Source organism: Pristiophorus japonicus, chromosome 9, assembly GCF_044704955.1.
Source record: "Pristiophorus japonicus isolate sPriJap1 chromosome 9, sPriJap1.hap1, whole genome shotgun sequence".
NCBI lineage: Eukaryota > Metazoa > Chordata > Chondrichthyes > Pristiophoridae > Pristiophorus > Pristiophorus japonicus.
In genome coordinates this window covers 1,978,316-2,000,313 of record NC_091985.1, presented here as the reverse complement: position 1 = coordinate 2,000,313, position 21,998 = coordinate 1,978,316, and the positions used below count along the sequence as shown (strand labels likewise).

Sequence of the window (21,998 nt, the reverse complement as noted above, 5' to 3'; positions counted from 1 at the left end):
GAGAAAATTGGACTTCAAACCAGTTTCCGAAGATTAAATAAAGGAGACTGCAAAGGTATGAAGGCAGAGTTGGCTAAAGTGGACTGGGAAAACAGATTAAAGTGTGGGACAATGGTGGACATTTAAGGAGATATTTCATAACTCTCAACAAAAATATATTCCAATGAGAAGGAAATACTTTAAGAGAAGGGAGAACCATCCGTGGCTAACTAAGGAAATAAAGGACGGTATCAAATTGAAAACAATGGCATACAATGTGGCCAAGATTAGTGGGAGGCCAGAGGATTGGGAAACTTTTAAAAACCAGCAAAGAACGACCAAAAAAATAATAAAGAGAGGGAAGATAGATTATGAGAGTAAACTAGCAGAAATATAAAAACAGATAGTAAGAGTTTCTACAGGTACATGAAAAGGAAGAGACTGACTAAAGTAAATGTTGGTCCCTTAGAGGATGAGACTGGGGAATTAATAATGTGGAACAGGGAAATGGCAGAGACGTTGAACAAATATTTTGTATCAGACTTCACAGTAGAGGACTCTAAAAACATCCCAATAGTGGATAATCATTGGGGCTATAGGGAGGGAGGAACTTAATACAATCACTATCACTAAAGAAGTAGTACTGGGTAAAATAATGGGACTAAAGGTGGACAAGTCCCCTGGACCTGATGGCCTGCATCCTAGGGTCCTAAGAGAAGTGGCTGCAGAGATAGTGGATGCATTGGTTGTAATCTACCAAAATTCCCTGGATTCTGGGGCGGTCCCAGCAGATTGGAAAGCCGCAAATGTAACGCCCCTATTTAGAAAAGGAGGCAGACAGAAAGCAGGAAACTATAGACCAGTTAGCCTAACATCTGTCGTTGGGAAAATTATTAAGGCAGCAGTAGCAGGACTTTTGGAAAAGCATGATTCAATCAAGCAGAGTCAGCATGGTTTTATGAAGGGGAAATCATGTTTGACAAATTTACTGAAGTTCTTTGAGGATCTAACGAACAGGGTGGATAAAGGGGAATTAGTGGATGTGTATTTGGATTTCCAGAAGGCATTTGACAAGGTGCCACATAAAAGGTTACTGCACAAGATAAAAGTTCACAGGGTTGGGGGTAATATATTAGCATGGACAGAGGATTGGCTAACTAACAGAAAACAGAGAGTCGGGATAAATGGTTCATTCTCTGGTTGGCAAACAGTGACTCGTGGGGTGCCACAGGGATCAGTGCTGGGTGTCTTTGAAACATTTCCTCTGCCCACTGGTGTTGGTGAGTTGTGCATAGTGTCACAGATGAGGTGATCTAAATGGGTTTATGTTGAGGCCGTACGGTAAGGTGTCCTTTTACACCTGCTGTGGCTGAATACACACTCCGTTTGGCACTGTGTCGGGAGAGTGGTGCTCTTCGGAAGTTTGCTTTCAATCACTCGGAAAGCCAGGAGAGAGGTCAATGCTGTGTGGGGACTGTGGTACTTATTGCTGCAAAAAGCAGAAATGGGCATTTGTGAGCTCAATGGGTCCTTGCACAGTCTCACAACCTCACCTTACATTCTTACCTTTCTCTCATGCGCAGAGTACCGGAATGTATGGACAGACTGGAGAAGGAGATGCTGTTCTTGCAGAGTAAGATCAGTGAAGTTCTGGCAGGCAGTGGTTACAGCTCTGAGCGGCTGGGCATCCCGTACATCCCACAGTTCACAGGTATGGGCCTGCAGGAAGCCCGGTCTTACCCTGCACACAACGACCGGGCAGTCCTTGAGAGTTGTGTGAGTAAAGGCTCCTCCGAATCCGGTGGGACTTTGCGTTTGTTCTCCGACAGTATCAAACTCATTGAGTGCAGGATCACCGAGCATGCGAGCCACAAACTGAGGGAGTGGGCGCTGTTAGAGGCCTGCGATACTCGGAGCAGGGAGGCTGAGACTGGCCGAGGAACAACCTGTAATACCCACTCGAGCATAGTATTTTGGTGGCGCCCCTCGGCACTTGCAGTCAGAACCAGGTAACTGCAGCCATTGCAGTGCTGGAACCCATGCACATGGGGCAGAGGGGGGAGGCCCCGCTCCAATCAGTTGTATCAACCGCAGTGAGACAATGCCGGTGGGTCAGCTGGGGCCAGACATGAGGTTAGAGAGATGGTTCCCAGTGTGTTGGGAGGGATCCAGTCTCGGCACAGGGGATCCAGTCCCAGCCAAGGGAGATCAAATCTCGGCATGGGGGGGGAATCCAGTCTTGGCCCAGGGGATCCAGTTTCGGCACACGGGGATTCCAGTCTTGGCACAGGGAGATCCAGCCCTGGCACAGGGAGACCCAGTATCGGCACAGGGGGATCCAGTCTTGGCACAGCAGGATCCAGTCCCGGCACAAGGAGATCCAGTCCTGGCACAAGGAGATCCAGTCCTGGCCCAGGGGTCCAGTCTCGGCACAGCGGGATCCAGTCCCAGCCAGGGGAGATCCAGCCCTGGCACAGGGTGATCCAGTCCCGCCACAGTGAGATCCAGTCTCGGCACAGGGTGATCCAGTCTCGGCACAGGATGATCCAGCCCCAGCCAAAGGCGATCCAATCCCAGCCAAAGGTGATCCAATCTCGACACAGGGTGATCCAGTCTCGGCACATGGTGATCCAGTCCCAGCCAAAAGAGATTCAGTCTCAGAACAGCAGGATCCAGTCTTGTCACAGGGTGATCCAGTTCCAGCCAAGGGAGAGACAGTCTCGGCACAGCGGGATCCAGTCTTGGCGCAGGGGACCCAGGCCCTGCACATAGGGACCCAGTCCCAGACAAGGGAGATCTAGTCTCGGCACAGTCGAATCCTGTCCCAGCACAGTGAGATCCAGTCCTGGCACAGCGGGATCCAGTCTCGGCACAGCATAATCCAGTCCCGGCACAGGGGAATCCATTACCTGTACAGGGGGATCCAAGCCTGACACAGCAGGATCCAGTTCCAGCACAAGGGGACCCAGACCCGGCACAGAGGGAGATCTATTCCCGGCACAAGATGAGATCCAGTCACGATGCAGGGTGACCCAGTCCTGGCACAGGGGGATCTAGTCCCAGTACAGGGCGATGCAGTTTCGGCACAGGATGATCCAGTCCCAGCCAATGGTGATCCAGTATCGGCACGGGATGATCCAGTCCCAGTCAAGGGAGATCCACCCCCGATACATTTGGATCATGTCCTGGCACAGGGTGATCCAGTCCTAGCACAGCGTGATCCAGCCCCGACACACAGTCCAGTCCCGGCACAAGGAGATCCAGTCCCAGCACAGGGGATCCAGTCACAGCACAGGGAGATCCTGTTCCGGCACAGGGGGATCCAGTCCAGGCACTGGGGATCCAGTCCCGGCACAGGGTGATCTAGCCCCAGCACAGGGTGGTCCATTCCCAGCACAGAGTGGTCCAGTCCCAGCACAGGGGAATCCAGTCCCAGCACAGGGGAATCCTGCCCCAGCACAGTGAGGGTTATTTCCTGCGATCACAAGGATGCTTTAATTGTGGAAATGTCCAGCTGGGACTGGTGTCCATTTGCCGGTGAAATGCCCAATGTTTGTGGGTGGTGATCCTGGCAGTAATACTTGCATCATGCCTACCCGTGCCCTCCAGCACTGACCTCGCCAGAGTGAGCAGGGTCAGTGGGAGCATATCTCCGGCACCTGCTTACCCAAAGCTAGAAGCTCTGGTGCATGGGCACCATCGGTAAGAGGGGTCCCTCAGGCCCAGGTCCGCACACCCCAACCCCCTCCCGCCCCCCCACCCCCCCCAACAAACTGGGACCAGCTCCATCCGTCTGCAGATTGGTGTCTCATCTCCTTCAGCATCCTGTACTTGGCCAGGTCGGTCCCGTGGGACAGGCAATGGGAATCCCTCACGCAGGGAGTCTCTGCCCATTTGTGGGATTGGCGTCTGTTCAAGGCTGCCCAGGAGTCCGTGAGATCCCGGCACAACCGGGTGCAAACCTTTGTCTGGTCAGTTCCACCGGCTGCAGTTACGGTGGGAGAAGTTTGAGGAAGTGTCTGATCAGTGCTCTGTTAGAAAAACTTTCCTGCAACAAACACACTTCCGATCACACTGGGGTTAAGGACCTTTCTTCACTGAAGATCAGTTTGGGAACCCAAGGCCAATAACCAAGGAAACCATTCCCTTATTGATTAAAAATCTATCGATCTGTGACTTGAATACATTCAATGAGCTAGCCTCAACTGCTTCCTTGGGCAGAGAATTCCACAGATTCACAACCCTCTGGGAGAAGAAATTCCTTCTCAACTCGGTTTTAAATTGGCTCCCCTGTATTTTGAGGCTGTGCCCCCTAGTTCTAGTCTCCCCGACCAGTGGAAACAACCTCTCTGCCTCTATCTTGTCTATCCCTTTCATTATTTTAAATGTTTCTATAAGATCACCCCTCATCCTTCTGAACTCCAACGAGTAAAGACCCAGTCTACTCAATCTATCATCATAAGGTAACCTCCTCATCTCCGGAATCAGCCTAGTGAATCATCTCTGTACCCCCTCCAAAGCCAGTATATCCTTCCTTAAGTAAGGTGACCAAAACTGCACGCAGTACTCCAGGTGCGGCCTCACCAATACCCTATACAGTTGCAGCAGGACCCCTCCCTGCTTTTGTACTCCATCCCTCTCGCAATGAAGGCCAACATTCCATTCGCCTTCCTGATTACCTGCTGAACCTGCAAACTAACTTTTTGGGATTCATGCACAAGGACCCCCAGGTCCCTCTGCACCGCAGCATGTTGTAATTTCTCCCCATTCAAATAATATTCCCTTTTTCTGTTTTTTTTTCCAAGGTGGATGACCTCACACTTTCCGACATTGTATTCCATCTGCCAAACCTTAGCCCATTCGCTTAACCAATCTAAATCTCTTTGCAGCCTCTCTGTGTCCTCGACACAACCCACTTTCCACTAATCTTTGTGTCATCTGCAAATTTTGTTACACTACACTCTGTCCCCTCTTCCAGGTCATCTATGTATATTGTAAACAGTTGTGGTCCCAGCACCGATCCCTGTGGCACACCACTAACCACCGATTTCCAACCTGAAAAGGATCCATTTATCCCGACTCTCTGCTTTCTGTTAGCCAGCCAATTCTCTATCCATGCTAATACATTTCCTCTGACTCCGCGTACCTTTATCTTCTGCAGTAACCTTTTGTGTGGCACCTTATCGAATGCCTTTTGGAAATCTAAATACACCACACCTCAATCCACCATGCTCGTTATATCCTCAAGGAATTCCAGTAAATAAGTTAAACATGATTTCCCCTTCATGAATCCATGTTCCATCTGTTTGATTGCACTATTCCTTTCCAGATGTCTCGCTATTTCTTACTTAATCATAGCTTCAAGCATTTTCCCCACTACAGATGTTAAACACAGAGAGGAATTAATTTGTGCTGTGATGGTATGTCACAGACTGGGATGAATTTGTGCTTTTTAGTGTGACACAGACTGGGATTAATTTGTGCTTTTTAGTGTGACACAGACAGGAATTAATTTGTGCTGTGATGGTATGTCACAGACTGGGATTAATTTGTGCTGTGATGGTAAGTCACAGACTGGGATTAATTTGTGCTGTTTAGTGTGACACAGACTGAGATTAATTTGTGCTGTTTAGTGTGTCACAGACTGGGATTAATTTGTGCTGTTTGGTGTGACACAGACTGGGATTAATTTGTGCTGTTTAGTGTGTCACAGACTGGGATTAATTTGTGCTGTTTAGTGATACACAGACTGGGTTTAATTTGTGCTGTTTAGTGTGATAGAGACTGGGATTAATTTGTGCTGTTTAGTGTGTTACAGACTGGGTTTAATTTTGCTGTTTAGTGTGACACTGACTGATTAATTTGTGCCATTTAGTGTGTCGCAGACTGGGATTAATTTGTGCTGTTTAGTGTGTCACAGACTGGGTTTAATTTGTGCTGTTTAGTGTGTCACAGTCTGGGATTAATTTGTGCTGTTTAGTGTGACACAGACTGGGATTAATTTGTGCTATTTAGTGTGACACAGTCTGGGATTAATTTGTGCTGTTTAGTGTGACACAGTCTGGGATTAATTTGTGCTGTTTAGTGTGTCACAGACTGGGATTAATTTGTGCTATTTAGTGTGTCACAGATTGGGATTAATTTGTGCTGTTTAGTGTGACACAGACTGGGATTAATTTGTGCTGTTTAGTGTGTCACAGACTGGGATTAATTTGCGTTGTTTAGTGTGTCACAGATTGGGATTAATTTGTGCTGTTTAGTGTGTCACAGATTGGGATTAATTTGTGCTGTTTTGTGTGTCACAGATTGGGATTAATTTGTGCTGTTTAGTGTGACACAGACTGGGATTAATTTGTGCTGTTTAGTGTGACACAGACTGGGATTAATTTGTGCTGTTTAGTGTGTCACAGATTGGGATTAATTTGTGCTGTTTAGTGTGTCACAGATTGGGATTAATTTGTGCTGTTTAGTGTGTCACAGATTGGGATTAATTTGTGCTGTTTAGTGTGACACAGACTGGGATTAATTTGTGCTGTTTAGTGTGACACAGACTGGGATTAATTTGTGCTGTTTAGTGTGTCACAGACTGGATTTAATTTGTGCTGTTTTCTGTGATACAGACTGGGATTAATTTATGCTGTTTAATGTGATACAGACTGGGATTAATTTGCGTTGTTTGGTGATGCACAGACTGGGATTCATTTGTGCTGTTTAGTGTAACACATACTGGGATGAAATTATGCTGTTTGTGAGTCACAGACTGGGATTAATTTGTGTCGTTTAGTGTGACACAGACTGGGATTAATTTGTGCTGTTTAGTGTGTCACAGTCTGGGATTAATTTGTGCTGTTCAGTGTGACACAGACTGGGATTAATTTGTGCTGTTTCGTGTGACACAGACTGGGATTAATTTGTGCTGTTTCGTGTGACACAGACTGGGATTAATTTGTGTCGTTTAGTGTGACACAGACTGGGATTAATTGGTGCTGTTTAGTGTGACACAGACTGGGATTAATTTGAGCCGTTTAGTGTGACACAGACTGGGATTAATTTGTATCTTTTAGTATGTCACAGACTGGGATTAATTTGAGCCGTTTAGTATGTCACAGACTGGGATTAATTTGAGTCGTTTAGTGTGACACAGACTGGGATTAATTTGTATCTTTTAGTATGTCACAGACTGGGATTAATTTGTATCGTTTAGTGCGTCACAGACTGGGATTAATTTGAGCCGTTTAGTGTGACACAGACTGGGATTAATTTGTGCTGTTTAGTGTGTCACAGACTGGGTTTAATTTGTGCTGTTTAGTGTGTCACAGTCTGGGATTAATTTGTGCTGTTTAGTGTGACACAGACTGGGATTAATTTGTGCTATTTAGTGTGACACAGTCTGGGATTAATTTGTGCTGTTTAGTGTGACACAGTCTGGGATTAATTTGTGCTGTTTAGTGTGTCACAGACTGGGATTAATTTGTGCTATTTAGTGTGTCACAGATTGGGATTAATTTGTGCTGTTTAGTGTGACACAGACTGGGATTAATTTGTGCTGTTTAGTGTGTCACAGACTGGGATTAATTTGCGTTGTTTAGTGTGTCACAGATTGGGATTAATTTGTGCTGTTTAGTGTGTCACAGATTGGGATTAATTTGTGCTGTTTTGTGTGTCACAGATTGGGATTAATTTGTGCTGTTTAGTGTGACACAGACTGGGATTAATTTGTGCTGTTTAGTGTGACACAGACTGGGATTAATTTGTGCTGTTTAGTGTGTCACAGATTGGGATTAATTTGTGCTGTTTAGTGTGTCACAGATTGGGATTAATTTGTGCTGTTTAGTGTGTCACAGATTGGGATTAATTTGTGCTGTTTAGTGTGACACAGACTGGGATTAATTTGTGCTGTTTAGTGTGACACAGACTGGGATTAATTTGTGCTGTTTAGTGTGTCACAGACTGGATTTAATTTGTGCTGTTTTCTGTGATACAGACTGGGATTAATTTATGCTGTTTAATGTGATACAGACTGGGATTAATTTGCGTTGTTTGGTGATGCACAGACTGGGATTCATTTGTGCTGTTTAGTGTAACACATACTGGGATGAAATTATGCTGTTTGTGAGTCACAGACTGGGATTAATTTGTGTCGTTTAGTGTGACACAGACTGGGATTAATTTGTGCTGTTTAGTGTGTCACAGTCTGGGATTAATTTGTGCTGTTCAGTGTGACACAGACTGGGATTAATTTGTGCTGTTTCGTGTGACACAGACTGGGATTAATTTGTGCTGTTTCGTGTGACACAGACTGGGATTAATTTGTGTCGTTTAGTGTGACACAGACTGGGATTAATTGGTGCTGTTTAGTGTGACACAGACTGGGATTAATTTGAGCCGTTTAGTGTGACACAGACTGGGATTAATTTGTATCTTTTAGTATGTCACAGACTGGGATTAATTTGAGCCGTTTAGTATGTCACAGACTGGGATTAATTTGAGTCGTTTAGTGTGACACAGACTGGGATTAATTTGTATCTTTTAGTATGTCACAGACTGGGATTAATTTGTATCGTTTAGTGCGTCACAGACTGGGATTAATTTGAGCCGTTTAGTGTGACACAGACTGGGATTAATTTGTATCTTTTAGTATGTCACAGACTGGGATTAATTTGAGTCGTTTAGTGTGACACAGACTGGGTTTAATTTGAGCCGTTTAGTGTGACACAGACTGGGATTAATTTGTATCTTTTAGTATGTCACAGACTGGGATTAATTTGTGCTGTTTAGTGTGACACAGACTGGGATTAATTTGTATCGTTTAGTATGTCACAGACTGGGATTAATTTGAGTCGTTTAGTGTGTCACAGACTGGGATTAATTTGTATCTTTTAGTATGTCACAGACTGGGATTAATTTGAGTCGTTTAGTGTGTCACAGACTGGGATTAATTTGTGCTGTTTAGTGTGTCACAGAGTGGGATTAATTTGTGCTGTTTAGTGTGTCACAGACTGGGTTTAATTTGTGCTGTTTAGTGTGACACAGACTGGGATTAATTTGTGCTGTTTAGTGTGACACAGACTGGGATTAATTTGTGCTGTTCAGTGTGTCACAGACTGGGATTAATTTGTATCTTTTAGTATGTCACAGACTGGGATTAATTTGAGTCGTTTAGTGTGACACAGACTGGGTTTAATTTGAGCCGTTTAGTGTGACACAGACTGGGATTAATTTGTATCTTTTAGTATGTCACAGACTGGGATTAATTTGTGCTGTTTAGTGTGTCACAGAGTGGGATTAATTTGTGCTGTTTAGTGTGTCACAGACTGGGATTAATTTGTGCTGTTCAGTGTGACACAGACTGGGATTAATTTGTGCTGTTTAGTGTGACACAGACTGGGATTAATTTGTGCTGTTCAGTGTGTCACAGACTGGGATTAATTTGTGCTGTTTCGTGTGACACAGACTGGGATTAATTTGAGTCGTTTAGTGTGACACAGACTGGGATTAATTTGTATCTTTTAGTATGTCACAGACTGGGATTAATTTGTATCGTTTAGTGCGTCAAAGACTGGGATTAATTTGAGCCGTTTAGTGTGACACAGACTGGGATTAATTTGTATCTTTTAGTATGTCACAGACTGGGATTAATTTGAGTCGTTTAGTGTGACACAGACTGGGTTTAATTTGAGCCGTTTAGTGTGACACAGACTGGGATTAATTTGTATCTTTTAGTATGTCACAGACTGGGATTAATTTGTGCTGTTTAGTGTGACACAGACTGGGATTAATTTGTATCGTTTAGTATGTCACAGACTGGGATTAATTTGAGTCGTTTAGTGTGTCACAGACTGGGATTAATTTGTATCTTTTAGTATGTCACAGACTGGGATTAATTTGAGTCGTTTAGTGTGTCACAGACTGGGATTAATTTGTGCTGTTTAGTGTGTCACAGAGTGGGATTAATTTGTGCTGTTTAGTGTGTCACAGACTGGGTTTAATTTGTGCTGTTTAGTGTGACACAGACTGGGATTAATTTGTGCTGTTTAGTGTGACACAGACTGGGATTAATTTGTGCTGTTCAGTGTGTCACAGACTGGGATTAATTTGTATCTTTTAGTATGTCACAGACTGGGATTAATTTGAGTCGTTTAGTGTGACACAGACTGGGTTTAATTTGAGCCGTTTAGTGTGACACAGACTGGGATTAATTTGTATCTTTTAGTATGTCACAGACTGGGATTAATTTGTGCTGTTTAGTGTGTCACAGAGTGGGATTAATTTGTGCTGTTTAGTGTGTCACAGACTGGGATTAATTTGTGCTGTTCAGTGTGACACAGACTGGGATTAATTTGTGCTGTTTAGTGTGACACAGACTGGGATTAATTTGTGCTGTTCAGTGTGTCACAGACTGGGATTAATTTGTGCTGTTTCGTGTGACACAGACTGGGATTAATTTGTATCGTTTAGTGTGACACAGACTGGGATTAATTGGTGCTGTTTCGTGTGACACAGACTGGGATTAATTTGAGCCGTTTAGTGTGACACAGACTGGGATTAATTTGTATCGTTTAGTGTGTCACAGACTGGGATTAATTTGAGCCGTTTAGTGTGACACAGACTGGGATTAATTTGTATCTTTTAGTATGTCACAGACTGGGATTAATTTGAGCCGTTTAGTATGTCACAGACTGGGATTAATTTGAGTCGTTTAGTGTGACACAGACTGGGATTAATTTGTATCTTTTAGTATGTCACAGACTGGGATTAATTTGTATCGTTTAGTGTGTCACAGACTGGGATTAATTTGAGCCGTTTAGTGTGACACAGACTGGGATTAATTTGTATCTTTTAGTATGTCACAGACTGGGATTAATTTGTATCGTTTAGTATGTCACAGACTGGGATTAATTTGAGTCGTTTAGTGTGTCACAGACTGGGATTAATTTGTATCTTTTAGTATGTCACAGACTGGGATTAATTTGAGTCGTTTAGTGTGTCACAGACTGGGATTAATTTGTGCTGTTTAGTGTGTCACAGAGTGGGATTAATTTGTGCTGTTTAGTGTGTCACAGACTGGGTTTAATTTGTGCTGTTTAGTGTGACACAGACTGGGATTAATTTGTGCTGTTTAGTGTGACACAGACTGGGATTAATTTGTGCTGTTCAGTGTGTCACAGACTGGGATTAATTTGTATCTTTTAGTATGTCACAGACTGGGATTAATTTGAGTCGTTTAGTGTGACACAGACTGGGATTAATTTGTATCTTTTAGTATGTCACAGACTGGGTTTAATTTGAGCCGTTTAGTGTGACACAGACTGGGATTAATTTGAGCCGTTTAGTGTGACACAGACTGGGATTAATTGGTGCTGTTTCGTGTTGCACAGACTGGGATTAATTTGTATCGTTTAGTGTGTCACAGACTGGGATTAATTTGAGCCGTTTAGTGTGACACAGACTGGGATTAATTTGTATCTTTTAGTATGTCACAGACTGGGATTAATTTGAGCCGTTTAGTATGTCACAGACTGGGATTAATTTGAGTCGTTTAGTGTGACACAGACTGGGATTAATTTGTATCTTTTAGTATGTCACAGACTGGGATTAATTTGTATCGTTTAGTGTGTCACAGACTGGGATTAATTTGAGCCGTTTAGTGTGACACAGACTGGGATTAATTTGTATCTTTTAGTATGTCACAGACTGGGATTAATTTGTATCGTTTAGTATGTCACAGACTGGGATTAATTTGAGTCGTTTAGTGTGTCACAGACTCGGATTAATTTGTATCTTTTAGTATGTCACAGACTGGGATTAATTTGAGTCGTTTAGTGTGTCACAGACTGGGATTAATTTGTGCTGTTTAGTGTGTCACAGAGTGGGATTAATTTGTGCTGTTTAGTGTGTCACAGACTGGGTTTAATTTGTGCTGTTTAGTGTGACACAGACTGGGATTAATTTGTGCTGTTTAGTGTGACACAGACTGGGATTAATTTGTGCTGTTCAGTGTGTCACAGACTGGGATTAATTTGTATCTTTTAGTATGTCACAGACTGGGATTAATTTGAGTCGTTTAGTGTGACACAGACTGGGATTAATTTGTATCTTTTAGTATGTCACAGACTGGGTTTAATTTGAGCCGTTTAGTGTGACACAGACTGGGATTAATTTGTATCTTTTAGTATGTCACAGACTGGGATTAATTTGAGTCGTTTAGTGTGTCACAGACTGGGATTAATTTGTGCTGTTTAGTGTGTCACAGAGTGGGATTAATTTGTGCTGTTTAGTGTGACACAGACTGGGATTAATTTGTGCTGTTTAGTGTGACACAGACTGGGATTAATTTGTGCTGTTCAGTGTGTCACAGACTGGGATTAATTTGTATCTTTTAGTATGTCACAGACTGGGATTAATTTGAGTCGTTTAGTGTGACACAGACTGGGATTAATTTGTATCTTTTAGTATGTCACAGACTGGGTTTAATTTGAGCCGTTTAGTGTGACACAGACTGGGATTAATTTGTATCTTTTAGTATGTCACAGACTGGGATTAATTTGAGTCGTTTAGTGTGTCACAGACTGGGATTAATTTGTGCTGTTTCGTGTGACACAGACTGGGATTAATTTGTATCGTTTAGTGTGACACAGACTGGGATTAATTTGTGCTGTTTCGTGTGACACAGACTGGGATTAATTTGTGTCGTTTAGTGTGACACAGACTGGGATTAATTGGTGCTGTTTAGTGTGACACAGACTGGGATTAATTGGTGCTGTTTCGTGTTGCACAGACTGGGATTAATTTGTATCGTTTAGTGTGTCACAGACTGGGATTAATTTGAGCCGTTTAGTGTGACACAGACTGGGATTAATTTGTATCTTTTAGTATGTCACAGACTGGGATTAATTTGAGCCGTTTAGTATGTCACAGACTGGGATTAATTTGAGTCGTTTAGTGTGACACAGACTGGGATTAATTTGTATCTTTTAGTATGTCACAGACTGGGATTAATTTGTATCGTTTAGTGTGTCACAGACTGGGATTAATTTGAGCCGTTTAGTGTGACACAGACTGGGATTAATTTGTATCTTTTAGTATGTCACAGACTGGGATTAATTTGTATCGTTTAGTATGTCACAGACTGGGATTAATTTGAGTCGTTTAGTGTGTCACAGACTGGGATTAATTTGTATCTTTTAGTATGTCACAGACTGGGATTAATTTGAGTCGTTTAGTGTGTCACAGACTGGGATTAATTTGTATCTTTTAGTATGTCACAGACTGGGATTAATTTGTGCTGTTTAGTGTGTCACAGATTGGGATTAATTTGTGCTGTTTAGTGTGTCACAGATTGGGATTAATTTGTGCTGTTTAGTGTGTCACAGATTGGGATTAATTTGTGCTGTTTAGTGTGACACAGACTGGGATTAATTTGTGCTGTTTAGTGTGACACAGACTGGGATTAATTTGTGCTGTTTAGTGTGTCACAGACTGGATTTAATTTGTGCTGTTTTCTGTGATACAGACTGGGATTAATTTATGCTGTTTAATGTGATACAGACTGGGATTAATTTGCGTTGTTTGGTGATGCACAGACTGGGATTCATTTGTGCTGTTTAGTGTAACACATACTGGGATGAAATTATGCTGTTTGTGAGTCACAGACTGGGATTAATTTGTGTCGTTTAGTGTGACACAGACTGGGATTAATTTGTGCTGTTTAGTGTGTCACAGTCTGGGATTAATTTGTGCTGTTCAGTGTGACACAGACTGGGATTAATTTGTGCTGTTTCGTGTGACACAGACTGGGATTAATTTGTGCTGTTTCGTGTGACACAGACTGGGATTAATTTGTGTCGTTTAGTGTGACACAGACTGGGATTAATTGGTGCTGTTTAGTGTGACACAGACTGGGATTAATTTGAGCCGTTTAGTGTGACACAGACTGGGATTAATTTGTATCTTTTAGTATGTCACAGACTGGGATTAATTTGAGCCGTTTAGTATGTCACAGACTGGGATTAATTTGAGTCGTTTAGTGTGACACAGACTGGGATTAATTTGTATCTTTTAGTATGTCACAGACTGGGATTAATTTGTATCGTTTAGTGCGTCACAGACTGGGATTAATTTGAGCCGTTTAGTGTGACACAGACTGGGATTAATTTGTATCTTTTAGTATGTCACAGACTGGGATTAATTTGAGTCGTTTAGTGTGACACAGACTGGGTTTAATTTGAGCCGTTTAGTGTGACACAGACTGGGATTAATTTGTATCTTTTAGTATGTCACAGACTGGGATTAATTTGTGCTGTTTAGTGTGACACAGACTGGGATTAATTTGTATCGTTTAGTATGTCACAGACTGGGATTAATTTGAGTCGTTTAGTGTGTCACAGACTGGGATTAATTTGTATCTTTTAGTATGTCACAGACTGGGATTAATTTGAGTCGTTTAGTGTGTCACAGACTGGGATTAATTTGTGCTGTTTAGTGTGTCACAGAGTGGGATTAATTTGTGCTGTTTAGTGTGTCACAGACTGGGTTTAATTTGTGCTGTTTAGTGTGACACAGACTGGGATTAATTTGTGCTGTTTAGTGTGACACAGACTGGGATTAATTTGTGCTGTTCAGTGTGTCACAGACTGGGATTAATTTGTATCTTTTAGTATGTCACAGACTGGGATTAATTTGAGTCGTTTAGTGTGACACAGACTGGGTTTAATTTGAGCCGTTTAGTGTGACACAGACTGGGATTAATTTGTATCTTTTAGTATGTCACAGACTGGGATTAATTTGTGCTGTTTAGTGTGTCACAGAGTGGGATTAATTTGTGCTGTTTAGTGTGTCACAGACTGGGATTAATTTGTGCTGTTCAGTGTGACACAGACTGGGATTAATTTGTGCTGTTTAGTGTGACACAGACTGGGATTAATTTGTGCTGTTCAGTGTGTCACAGACTGGGATTAATTTGTGCTGTTTCGTGTGACACAGACTGGGATTAATTTGAGTCGTTTAGTGTGACACAGACTGGGATTAATTTGTATCTTTTAGTATGTCACAGACTGGGATTAATTTGTATCGTTTAGTGCGTCACAGACTGGGATTAATTTGAGCCGTTTAGTGTGACACAGACTGGGATTAATTTGTATCTTTTAGTATGTCACAGACTGGGATTAATTTGAGTCGTTTAGTGTGACACAGACTGGGTTTAATTTGAGCCGTTTAGTGTGACACAGACTGGGATTAATTTGTATCTTTTAGTATGTCACAGACTGGGATTAATTTGTGCTGTTTAGTGTGACACAGACTGGGATTAATTTGTATCGTTTAGTATGTCACAGACTGGGATTAATTTGAGTCGTTTAGTGTGTCACAGACTGGGATTAATTTGTATCTTTTAGTATGTCACAGACTGGGATTAATTTGAGTCGTTTAGTGTGTCACAGACTGGGATTAATTTGTGCTGTTTAGTGTGTCACAGAGTGGGATTAATTTGTGCTGTTTAGTGTGTCACAGACTGGGTTTAATTTGTGCTGTTTAGTGTGACACAGACTGGGATTAATTTGTGCTGTTTAGTGTGACACAGACTGGGATTAATTTGTGCTGTTCAGTGTGTCACAGACTGGGATTAATTTGTATCTTTTAGTATGTCACAGACTGGGATTAATTTGAGTCGTTTAGTGTGACACAGACTGGGTTTAATTTGAGCCGTTTAGTGTGACACAGACTGGGATTAATTTGTATCTTTTAGTATGTCACAGACTGGGATTAATTTGTGCTGTTTAGTGTGTCACAGAGTGGGATTAATTTGTGCTGTTTAGTGTGTCACAGACTGGGATTAATTTGTGCTGTTCAGTGTGACACAGACTGGGATTAATTTGTGCTGTTTAGTGTGACACAGACTGGGATTAATTTGTGCTGTTCAGTGTGTCACAGACTGGGATTAATTTGTGCTGTTTCGTGTGACACAGACTGGGATTAATTTGAGCCGTTTAGTGTGACACAGACTGGGATTAATTTGTATCGTTTAGTGTGTCACAGACTGGGATTAATTTGAGCCGTTTAGTGTGACACAGACTGGGATTAATTTGTATCTTTTAGTATGTCACAGACTGGGATTAATTTGAGCCGTTTAGTATGTCACAGACTGGGATTAATTTGAGTCGTTTAGTGTGACACAGACTGGGATTAATTTGTATCTTTTAGTATGTCACAGACTGGGATTAATTTGTATCGTTTAGTGTGTCACAGACTGGGATTAATTTGAGCCGTTTAGTGTGACACAGACTGGGATTAATTTGTATCTTTTAGTATGTCACAGACTGGGATTAATTTGTATCGTTTAGTATGTCACAGACTGGGATTAATTTGAGTCGTTTAGTGTGTCACAGACTGGGATTAATTTGTGCTGTTCAGTGTGTCACAGACTGGGATTAATTTGTATCTTTTAGTATGTCACAGACTGGGATTAATTTGAGTCGTTTAGTGTGACACAGACTGGGATTAATTTGTATCTTTTAGTATGTCACAGACTGGGTTTAATTTGAGCCGTTTAGTGTGACACAGACTGGGATTAATTTGTATCTTTTAGTATGTCACAGACTGGGATTAATTTGAGTCGTTTAGTGTGTCACAGACTGGGATTAATTTGTGCTGTTTAGTGTGTCACAGAGTGGGATTAATTTGTGCTGTTTAGTGTGTCACAGACTGGGATTAATTTGTGCTGTTCAGTGTGACACAGACTGGGTTTAATTTGTGCTGTTTAGTGTGACACAGACTGGGATTAATTTGTGCTGTTTAGTGTGACACAGACTGGGATTAATTTGTGCTGTTCAGTGTGTCACAGACTGGGATTAATTTGTGCTGTTTCGTGTGACACAGACTGGGATTAATTTGTGCTGTTTAGTGTGTCACAGACTGGAATTAATTTGTGCTGTTCAGTGTGTCACAGACTGGGATTAATTTGTATCGTTTAGTGTGACACAGACTGGGATTAATTTGTATCGTTTAGTATGTCACAGACTGTGATTAATTTGAGCTGTTTAGTGTGACACAGACTGGGATTAATTTGTGCTATTTAGTGTGACACAGACTGGGATTAATTGGTGCTGTTTAGTGTGACACAGACTGTGATTAATTTGTGCTGTTTAGTGTGTCACAGACTGGAATTAATTTGTGCTATTGAGTGTGTCACAGACTGGGATTAATTTGTGCTGTTTTCTGTGATACAGACTGGGATTAATTTGTGCTGTTTAATGTGATACAGACTGGGATTAATTTGCGTTGTTTGGTGATGCACAGACTGGGATTCATTTGTGCTGTTTAGTGTAACACATACTGGGATGAAATTATGCTGTTTGTGAGTCACAGACTGGGATTAATTTGTGTCGTTTAGTGTGACACAGACTGGGATTAATTTGTGCTGTTTAGTGTGACACAGACTGGGATTAATTTGTGCTGTTCAGTGTGACACAGACTGGGATTAATTTGTGCTGTTTAGTGTGACACAGACTGGGATTAATTTGTGCTGTTTCGTGTGACACAGACTGGGATTAATTTGTGTCGTTTAGTGTGACACAGACTGGGATTAATTGGTGCTGTTTAGTGTGACACAGACTGGGATTAATTGGTGCTGTTTAGTGTGATACAGACTGGGATTAATTTGTGCTGTTTCGTGTTGCACAGACTGGGATTAATTTGTGCTGATTCTTGTTACACAGACTGGGATTAATTTGTGCTGTTTCGTGTGACACAGACTGGGATTAATTTGTGCTGTGTCTGGTGTGACACAGACTGGGATTACTTTGTGCTGTTTAGTGTCACACAGACTGGGATTAATTTGTGACGTTTAGTGTGACACAGACTGGGATTAATTTGTGCTATTTAGTGTGACACAGACTGGGATTAATTGGTGCTGTTTAGTGTGACACAGACTGTGATTAATTTGTGCTGTTTAGTGTGTCACAGACTGGGTTTAATTTGCGCTATTTAGTCTGTCACAGACTGGGATTAATTTGTGCTGTTTAGTGTGTCACAGAGTGGGATTAATTTGTGCTGTTTAGTGTCTCACAGACTGGGATTAATTTGTGCTGTTTAGTGATACACAGACTGGGTTTAATTTGTGCTGTTTAGTGTGATAGAGACTGGGATTAATTTGTGCTGTTTAGTGTGTCACAGACTGGGTTTAATTTTGCTGTTTAGTGTGACACAGACTGATTAATTTGTGCCGTTTAGTGTGTCACAGACTGGGATTAATTTGTGCTGTTTAGTGTGTCACAGACTGGGTTTAATTTGTGCTGTTTAGTGTGTCGCAGACTGGGATTAATTTGTGCTGTTTAGTGTGTCACAGACTGGGTTTAATTTATGCTGTTTAGTGTGTCGCAGACTGGGATTAATTTGTGCTGTTTAGTGTGTCACAGACTGGGTTTAATTTGTGCTGTTTAGTGTGACACAGTCTGGGATTAATTTTCGTTGTTTAGTGTGACACAGACTGGGATTAATTTGAGCCGTTTAGTGTGACACAGACTGGGATTAATTTGTATCTTTTAGTATGTCACAGACTGGGATTAATTTGAGCCGTTTAGTGTGACACAGACTGGGATTAATTTGTATCGTTTAGTATGTCACAGACTGGGATTAATTTGTATCTTTTAGTATGTCACAGACTGGGATTAATTTGAGCCGTTTAGTGTGACACAGACTGGGATTAATTTGTATCGTTTAGTGTGACACAGACTGGGATTAATTTGTATCTTTTAGTATGTCACAGACTGGGATTAATTTGTGCTGTTTAGTGTGTCACAGATTGGGATTAATTTGTGCTGTTTAGTGTGTCACAGATTGGGATTAATTTGTGCTGTTTAGTGTGACACAGACTGGGATTAATTTGTGCTGTTTAGTGTGACACAGACTGGGATTAATTTGTGCTGTTTAGTGTGACACAGACTGGGATTAATTTGTGCTGTTTAGTGTGTCACAGACTGGAATTAATTTGTGCTGTTTTCTGTGATACAGACTGGGATTAATTTGTGCTGTTTAGTGTGTCACAGATTGGGATTAATTTGTGCTGTTTAGTGTGTCACAGATTGGGATTAATTTGTGCTGTTTAGTGTGACACAGACTGGGATTAATTTGTGCTGTTTAGTGTGACACAGACTGGGATTAATTTGTGCTGTTTAGTGTGACACAGACTGGGATTAATTTGTGCTGTTTAGTGTGTCACAGACATGAATTAATTTGTGCTGTTTTCTGTGATACAGACTGGGATTAATTTGTGCTGTTTAATGTGATACAGACTGGGATTAATTTGCGTTGTTTGGTGATGCACAGACTGGGATTCATTTGTGCTGTTTAGTGTAACACATACTGGGATGAAATTATGCTGTTTGTGAGTCACAGACTGGGATTAATTTGTGTCGTTTAGTGTGACACAGACTGGGATTAATTTGTGCTGTTTAGTGTGTCACAGTCTGGGATTAATTTGTGCTGTTCAGTGTGACACAGACTGGGATTAATTTGTGCTGTTTCGTGTGACACAGACTGGGATTAATTTGTGCTGTTTCGTGTGACACAGACTGGGATTAATTTGTGTCGTTTAGTGTGACACAGACTGGGATTAATTGGTGCTGTTTCGTGTTGCACAGACTGGGATTAATTTGTATCGTTTAGTGTGTCACAGACTGGGATTAATTTGAGCCGTTTAGTGTGACACAGACTGGGATTAATTTGTATCTTTTAGTATGTCACAGACTGGGATTAATTTGAGCCGTTTAGTATGTCACAGACTGGGATTAATTTGAGTCGTTTAGTGTGACACAGACTGGGATTAATTTGTGCTGTTTAGTGTGTCACAGACTGGGTTTAATTTATGCTGTTTAGTGTGTCGCAGACTGGGATTAATTTGTGCTGTTTAGTGTGTCACAGACTGGGTTTAATTTGTGCTGTTTAGTGTGACACAGTCTGGGATTAATTTTCGTTGTTTAGTGTGACACAGACTGGGATTAATTTGAGCCGTTTAGTGTGACACAAACTGGGATTAATTTGTATCTTTTAGTATGTCACAGACTGGGATTAATTTGAGCCGTTTAGTGTGACACAGACTGGGATTAATTTGTATCGTTTAGTATGTCACAGACTGGGATTAATTTGTATCTTTTAGTATGTCACAGACTGGGATTAATTTGAGCCGTTTAGTGTGACACAGACTGGGATTAATTTGTATCGTTTAGTGTGACACAGACTGGGATTAATTTGTATCTTTTAGTATGTCACAGACTGGGATTAATTTGTGCTGTTTAGTGTGTCACAGATTGGGATTAATTTGTGCTGTTTAGTGTGTCACAGATTGGGATTAATTTGTGCTGTTTAGTGTGACACAGACTGGGATTAATTTGTGCTGTTTAGTGTGACACAGACTGGGATTAATTTGTGCTGTTTAGTGTGACACAGACTGGGATTAATTTGTGCTGTTTAGTGTGTCACAGACTGGAATTAATTTGTGCTGTTTTCTGTGATACAGACTGGGATTAATTTGTGCTGTTTAGTGTGTCACAGATTGGGATTAATTTGTGCTGTTTAGTGTGTCACAGATTGGGATTAATTTGTGCTGTTTAGTGTGACACAGACTGGGATTAATTTGTGCTGTTTAGTGTGACACAGACTGGGATTAATTTGTGCTGTTTAGTGTGACACAGACTGGGATTAATTTGTGCTGTTTAGTGTGTCACAGACTGGAATTAATTTGTGCTGTTTTCTGTGATACAGACTGGGATTAATTTGTGCTGTTTAATGTGATACAGACTGGGATTAATTTGCGTTGTTTGGTGATGCACAGACTGGGATTCATTTGTGCTGTTTAGTGTAACACATACTGGGATGAAATTATGCTGTTTGTGAGTCACAGACTGGGATTAATTTGTGTCGTTTAGTGTGACACAGACTGGGATTAATTTGTGCTGTTTAGTGTGACACAGACTGGGATTAATTTGTGCTGTTTAGTGTGTCACAGTCTGGGATTAATTTGTGCTGTTCAGTGTGACACAGACTGGGATTAATTTGTGCTGTTTCGTGTGACACAGACTGGGATTAATTTGTGCTGTTTAGTGTGTCACAGACTGGGATTAATTTGTGCTGTTCAGTGTGACACAGACTGGGATTAATTTGTGCTGTTTCGTGTGACACAGACTGGGATTAATTTGTGTCGTTTAGTGTGACACAGACTGGGATTAATTGGTGCTGTTTAGTGTGACACAGACTGGGATTAATTGGTGCTGTTTCGTGTTGCACAGACTGGGATTAATTTGTATCGTTTAGTGTGTCACAGACTGGGATTAATTTGAGCCGTTTAGTGTGACACAGACTGGGATTAATTTGTATCTTTTAGTATGTCACAGACTGGGATTAATTTGAGCCGTTTAGTATGTCACAGACTGGGATTAATTTGAGTCGTTTAGTGTGACACAGACTGGGATTAATTTGTATCTTTTAGTATGTCACAGACTGGGATTAATTTGTATCGTTTAGTGTGTCACAGACTGGGATTAATTTGAGCCGTTTAGTGTGACACAGACTGGGATTAATTTGTATCTTTTAGTATGTCACAGATTGGGATTAATTTGAGTCGTTTAGTGTGTCACAGACTGGGATTAATTTGTGCTGTTTAGTGTGTCACAGAGTGGGATTAATTTGTGCTGTTTAGTGTGTCACAGACTGGGTTTAATTTGTGCTGTTTAGTGTGACACAGACTGGGATTAATTTGTGCTGTTCAGTGTGTCACAGACTGGGATTAATTTGTGCTGTTTAGTGTGACACAGACTGGGTTTAATTTGTGCTGTTTAGTGTGACACAGTCTGGGATTAATTTGTGCTGTTTAGTGTGTCACAGAGTGGGATTAATTTGTGCTGTTTAGTGTGTCACAGACTGGGATTAATTTGTGCTGTTTAGTGTAACACATACTGGGATGAAATTATGCTGTTTGTGAGTCACAGACTGGGATTAATTTGTGTCGTTTAGTGTGACACAGACTGGGA

General features: G+C 41.6%; 1 protein-coding gene across 1 annotated transcript in view; it reads left to right on the top strand.

The window, feature by feature from the left end:
* LOC139272915 (protein EFR3 homolog B-like) overlaps positions 1-21,998 on the top strand; it is a 1,121,614-nt gene that overhangs the window by 1,021,955 nt on the left and 77,661 nt on the right. Inside the window, exon 18 of the mRNA XM_070889016.1 lies at positions 1,563-1,690. Within this exon, the coding sequence (XP_070745117.1) occupies positions 1,563-1,690 (128 nt within the window). The remainder of the gene's footprint in view (positions 1-1,562; positions 1,691-21,998) is intronic.